This window comes from Desmodus rotundus, chromosome 8, assembly GCF_022682495.2.
Source record: "Desmodus rotundus isolate HL8 chromosome 8, HLdesRot8A.1, whole genome shotgun sequence".
NCBI lineage: Eukaryota > Metazoa > Chordata > Mammalia > Chiroptera > Phyllostomidae > Desmodus > Desmodus rotundus.
The window spans coordinates 30,042,963-30,049,268 of NC_071394.1; the positions used below are offsets into that span (position 1 = coordinate 30,042,963).

Genomic DNA, 6,306 nt, shown 5'->3' on the forward strand with positions numbered 1-6,306 from the left:
CTGCGCGGGCGTCTTCCCTGGCCTTGCGACCAGAGCCAAGGCGCCTGCGCACTGGACCCAGAGCGCCCTCTTTGACTTACCCAGCAGGCAACGCGTCAGTGTCCGGTCAAAATGGCGAGCAGGCCTGCAGGTAGGTTACCGATGTCCTATCTAGTGGGCATCGCTACTCTCGATCTTTCTTTCTCGCAGCCACTTGCTTCTCTTCCCTTGCTCTAAGTGGCCAGTTTTGCGGTTTAAGAGAAGGGGCGGCTCCAGGCCAGCCTAAAGGACGCTCTCCCCACACCAGGCTCGCCCTAGGGGGTTGGGATGCAGACTGCATCTCCCCACCTTCTTGGGGAAGGTGCTCGCGGTGGCTCCGACTCCCTTGGCGTGTCATCTGCCTATGCTCGGCATTCCTTTCGCTTTGCCTTAGAAGAGTTCAAGGGCACAAGGAAACAATTGCACGACTGTCAGCCAAAACGAACTGCGTGCTTACTGTGAGCCAAGTGCTGCCAGTGTGCATTAGTGCGATAAAGTATTCTGCGAGCTCCACGAGAGGAATATTAGTTTGCCCTTTACGCTGATAGCTGAAGCAGTGGGACTGGAAATAGGACTGGAGCGAGCATTCCACCCCTCGCGCGCGCTTGTCAAACTGGGAATTAGAATTAGCTGAGCAAGGGTTACAGGGAAGTTTCGTTAACCCTATTTGGAACATCAGTTAGGGCTGTAGATTTGAAGAAATTTGTATTTATTGTGGACACTAAAACGTATTTATTATTGATTGAAATACAGAAATTACCGGGATATTTAAAACAGCGAGAACATCAAATAGAATTTTATGGGGTGGGTGGGTGGATTGGTTGGTTTATGTATTTAATGTCGTTGCTAATCTCTGCCCTCTGGCGGTATAAACTGACGTAGCTTTTTAAAAATTTTGGTCCCTTTCTCCCGGCGCCCAGCAATTGTGAAGCTATTGAGACTTCAAATTGCCAGAAAGATTCATTAACCTAAATAACATCGAGCTTTTTAGGGTGGGGGAGACACTTAAGAATTCATTAGTTAATTTAACTTACAAATATTGAGAGCGCTCTGCCTGTATGCAGTGTTTGGAACTAGATAGACCTGGCCTCAACTCCATCATTGGCTGGCTTTGATCTTGGATGGTGTGACTTCTGTAAGACTTGTTCCCCTTTTGCAGGGACGGGGGTGCTATATAAATAAACCGGGTTAATCTGGGTAAAGCAAACAGGACAGTGCTTGGCACACTATGAGTGTTCAATGAATATTCATCACTATCACCATCACTGCTTAATATACTTATAAATAACTGATTTTTCTACATGTGTGCAGACCGTTGGCTCTTTGGTATTACTTGTTTTGCTAGAAGCAATGTTATCCATGGTGTTTAATTACCAAGGAGATATCCCAAAGCCTTGTACTCTGTAATGTGCTAAGGAGTAGAAGCTAGAGGGGTTGGAGTAAAAGAATTTACTTTCCTTCCCTGGTAAGGGGCTAGCCCTAGACAAAACTTTAAAAGAAATTTTAAACCTGCTCTACCTCCCCTTCTCTACCACCTCTCTCTTACAAACATCAGGTACTGTGGTGTTGCCCTTAGCAACTACTCGGGTTAGCCCCTCAAGGTCAGTCCTATTCCCCGAGGAATTTTAACATTACTTGTTTCTCCTCATCCATTTTCAAATATCCATTCCCTTGGTGGAAAGTTAGGTGCTTGGGAGGAGGAAAATTGGCTTCTTTTGCTGTTAAATGACTAATTAATGGTATCAAAATCCTCCCAGAAATACATACAGTTTTTTCAAGAGGGTAGCTAGATAATAAAAAGGTAATGTAGAATAAAAATTTTAGAGGACGAGGGTCACTTAGACCTGCCAACCTATCCTGAGACCTCACCTTCTTTTCACACACCCCCAGCTCTCTTTAAAAGAAAAACTTATATTTATTACCTGTAATATATTTCTGAAACGACAAGAAATGGAGAAATTTCGAGTTCCTTTCCTGTACCGTACCCCTTTAATTCTGATAGTTGTGGGGGGACATAAAGGGATGGCATGCTTGACTTTGAGAAGTCGGAGTGGCAGTAATTGTTGAATCTTTTGGACATTAGGTGTTTGAGTTTACTCTTTTTTCCCCATGACTTCCCAATTTTTTTTTTTTAACCTGCAATCCCTTTTGCTCATAGAGAGGAAAGGGCAAAGAGAGGGAACCATCAATTTGTTGTTCCATTCATTTGTGCATTCATTGTTAGATTCCTGTACGTGCCCTGTCCAGGGGTCAAACTGCAACCTGGACATACGGGATCGACGCTCTAATCAACTGAGCTACCCAGCCAGGGCCTAGAGTATATGCTTTAAAGAGGAAATTCCTCCCTATGTGTGCGTTCTCTAACAGGGTGACTCCCAGAGTAGCAGTTGCTTGTCTGTCAGTATTTTCATGTAGTACAATGAGTAAATTGTAGCAACTAACAGTGTGACAATATCAGCTGCAGCGTCAGGCCGGTGGCTGGAAGGTATCCGAAAATGGTATTACAATGCTGCAGGATTCAATAAACTGGGTGAGTATCCGCACTTTCTTGTTCTGTTTTCTTTTTCTTTTCTTTTTTTGGGGGGTGAGGGTGGGGGTGGGGGTGTGGTTTACTGAGAGCAGTCCTTTTGCAAAAATCATTGTAAGTCCAAAAAAATAACTAATTGTACTTGCATACATTAGAAGATACTAAAATTAGATGACCTTTTATTGTTATGTTAAATCACATCTATTTTTTATTATTTTGGAAAAGAGAGGGATGGAATTGTCTCAAATGTTTGAGGTAGAAATAATTTATGTCCTTTAAATTGGTAGCTTGACATTTTCCTTATATACTCCCTCTCCCAACTCCTCCACTTAGCATTTAAAATTTAAGTTCTATGAAGTTTGAAAATAGAGATTTTTTAAAATATTTGATGTTTGTTTAAAAACAATCTAGACATTTTAAATATTTTAAAATTTGTTTTAGATAAAATGTGAGTTTCATGGCAGTGGATTTTAAAAGGCTCATATTGTTTTCACAGTACCATTTTAGAAATAATGACCCTTTATTATGTATGAAATATGAGTTTCATCATAGCTGACTTAAGATATTTTACCCAAATCTTAAATGTGTAAGTCAAAGATACTCATTTTTTAGAAATTCCTGAATTTTTAGGTACATATTCAATCTCTCCTTCTGTCGTAGGGTTAATGCGAGATGATACGATACACGTGAATGACGATGTAAAAGAAGCCATAAGAAGGCTTCCTGAGAACCTGTATAATGACAGGGTGTTTCGCATTAAGAGGGCGCTGGACCTCACCATGAAGCACCAGATCTTGCCTAAAGAGCAGTGGACAAAATATGAGGAGGTAAAACAGCTTTTGTTTATTTGACAATATTCGCCATTAAGGACTGAGTATTATAAACAGAAACATTCATTTGCAGAGTGCTTTAGAGTTCTTAATCTGACTGATATTTTTACAGTGAGGTTGACAGAGCAAGTGTTCACTCCACTTTAGAGACAAACGTAGTGAGACGTAAAGGTGAAGTGACTGTTCCAGTACCACCAAGCGAGGCTCTAACAGACGTCCCAGACTAGAATCGGGGTCCTTTGCCTCCCAGGCTGCTCTTCTTCCTCTTCACTCTGCTTCCCGCTCAGGTGAAAATGTGGTGTGCATGTGATCAGCCCATTGAGTGGCTCTCCAGCTCCCAGGAAGGACCCTATGAAGCAACCCCTTGCCCCTTAAGCTGCATTAAAACTAGGCAAAAGCTTACAGACTCTCATTTCTTTTTCTTTTCTGTCAGACTGCTCTCATAACCTCCCAAAGCAACTGATTACAGTATCTTCACAGGTTTTACATTTTAGAAAAGCAGACAATCTCTGAGAATATTTTTTCTTAAGTTGGAAATTAATTTTGGTGACTTTCTTTTGTTACTTAAGACCTGTTGGGTACTTGTGATATATCTGTGTGTGATGATAGTGTATGATATTTTTCTTCTGTTTGTTCTTTAGGATAAGCCCTACCTTGAACCATATCTGAAAGAGGTCATTCGGGAAAGAAAAGAAAGAGAAGAATGGGCGAAGAAATAATCATGTAATCAGATTTGCGGATGCGTCTGTCCTCAGCATTTTAACGTCGGTTAAACCTGAAATGTACAATTTAGGACCATCTGGGTTGCAAATACATTACTTTAAATAAATATCTGTTATAACTTTTGTTGGAGTTTTTGAATTCTAAATCTCATTCTTGATAAGTACTGAGTTTATGTATCTGTTAAATTCTTTACAAACTTACGAGGTATTTTTCAGTTAGTATTTAACTGCCTTCTGAAGCCATTTTAATCAGTTTCCTTTGCTGGTTGGATAACTTCATGATTTACTGAGGGATATAATACTCTTCCAAGTAGAAGAGTCACCTTGATACCACCTTTGCAGATTAGCGAGATGCCTAGAAGCCCCCTCAGGGCCTAACTTGCTGGATTGGAAGGAACAAGAAGCGAGTGCCAGTCATTTTGTTTTATCTGAAGCGAATAGCATTTGAGCAGACTGGCTCTGACTTCCAAAGTTACTGAATTAAAGGAGAAAGGATTCAGCCCCTGGTGTGACAGGGTTGAGAAACAGCCCTCTTCAACCACTGCTTTCAAAGTAATACTGACTTTGCATCCCATCTTTTTAAATTATGTGTATTAAAAAACAAAAACTAGACATTGGAAAACGGACAAAAATATAAAGACGTTATATTTTCTCCCTACATCCCAGTGACTTTTCTACTTTAGAAATCATTGTTATAAAGTATATTGTAAGGGTTGGATGCTTTTAACAGTTAAAAGTTTTAAGGTTATAGGGTAATTTTTTAAAATATAAATTGAAACCATTCAGTGATATCATCATCCCCACCCCTAAACTCTGAAATGCTTGCTTTGGTGGAAGCGAGAGCATGAGCCGTCATGAGAGGGGGAGGAGCTGTAGCCCCTGCAGCCTGCACAGTATCCCGTGGGCCCCTGCTGGCCATGGTAGGGTCTGCCCTCAGAGAAGGAAACAGCAGTGTGAAAAAGAAGTTTTGTGTCGGTTAACGTTCCTAAAACTAAAGAGAAACAAACGTATGTACATTGGGTATGTTTTCACAAAATGAAATATGTTGACAGACATTTATTTACATTGGACTTTTGTAACATAAATACAATGTCTTAAAAATCTACTGAAATACTCAAAAAGTTCATTAAATTTCCTAAGAGCCTCCCTTCTCTTTGATATTGAGATTATTTTATGAAACACTCGGAAATCATGGTTTTGGGGTTTTTTGGTCTGGTCTGAGTCGCCTAGGTCCTCCTTTGAGAAAAGTTTTGGTCATGGTAAAAGCAGTTCTTCAGCACGCTTAATGTATTGTAAGGTCTGTGGTTTGACTTTGAATAAATACATTTGAGTCTTATGGTTGGAACAGTGTTGCAAGTCACAGAGAAACTGATAGAGATAGTGGCAGATGCCAATGTTAATGGACATCTCAGTGAGGGCCTGTTTATTTTGTAAGGGTCAGCTGATGAGTGAATGTTTCTGTGTCAGGGTACTTCCCCCTTAGACCTAACTCGGTGACAGAGGCATTCTCAGACAGGCACTGCCCAGTGTTTCAGTTTTCCAGGTTCCTCAGACCTTTTCAAATGAATTTGAACCTCATACACTGATGATTACTGTTATGTTTACATAACCTTTTTGGCTCATCATCCCATGTAGACAGAATAATAGAGTGATCCACAGCCTCACTTATGGGTAACTTTAATTTTTTTTTTAATCCTCGCCTGAGGACATTTTTTTCATTGCTTTTTAGAGAGAGAGAGAGAGAGGCATCAATCAGTTGTTTCCCCGTATACTCCCCGACTGGGGATGGAACATGCCACCTAGGTATGTGCCCTGACTGGGAATCGAACCCACAACCTTTCAGTCTTGGGATGATGCTCCAACCAACTGAGCCACACTGGTCAGGGCTTATTGGGGAACTTTGGTAGTATGGTTTAAATTCTCTGTGCTTCAGTTGCCTCAGCTCTAAAGTGAGGCTAATGATAGAACCTACTTTACTGGGTTGTTGTGAAAATTAACTGACTTCATTTTATGTCAAGCACATAGAACACAGTTCCCGGCACACAGTAAGCACTATTCTGACTTGCTAAAAGATTTAGTAATAAGAATAAAAGCTTAGCCCAAGCCCAAGGTTTCTATAGCCATAATAATCCTGTATTCATAAACAGGATGGTGTTAACATAGACTTATGTATGGCTTTGAAAATAAGCAAAGAATTTAGAATTTAAAA

At 40.5% G+C, this 6,306-nt stretch overlaps 1 protein-coding gene across 2 annotated transcripts; it reads left to right on the plus strand.

Annotated features, from left to right (window-relative positions):
* Positions 1 to 30: 30 nt before the first annotated feature.
* Positions 31 to 4,220, plus strand: UQCRB (ubiquinol-cytochrome c reductase binding protein). 2 transcript variants are annotated; one of them, XM_024572324.4, is made up of 4 exons: positions 31 to 130; positions 2,477 to 2,548; positions 3,206 to 3,372; positions 4,017 to 4,220. In XM_024572324.4, the coding sequence occupies exons 1-4, from the start codon at positions 112 to 114 to the stop codon at positions 4,092 to 4,094; spliced, it is 336 nt and encodes a 111-aa protein (XP_024428092.2). In that variant the 5' UTR covers positions 31 to 111; the 3' UTR covers positions 4,095 to 4,220. The 2 variants fall into 2 exon arrangements, with proteins under 2 accessions (XP_024428092.2, XP_045037658.2); XM_045181723.3 differs by having other exon boundaries at positions 108 to 130; positions 2,463 to 2,548.
* The last annotated feature ends 2,086 nt before the right edge of the window (positions 4,221 to 6,306 follow it).

Excerpts from the sequence above, each read along its gene's own strand:
- UQCRB (XM_024572324.4), top strand. Across the intron at positions 2,549-3,205 it reads TGCAGGATTCAATAAACTGG|GGTTAATGCGAGATGATACG; the intron begins GTGAGTATCCGC and ends CTTCTGTCGTAG. Across the intron at positions 3,373-4,016 it reads AGTGGACAAAATATGAGGAG|GATAAGCCCTACCTTGAACC; the intron begins GTAAAACAGCTT and ends TTTGTTCTTTAG.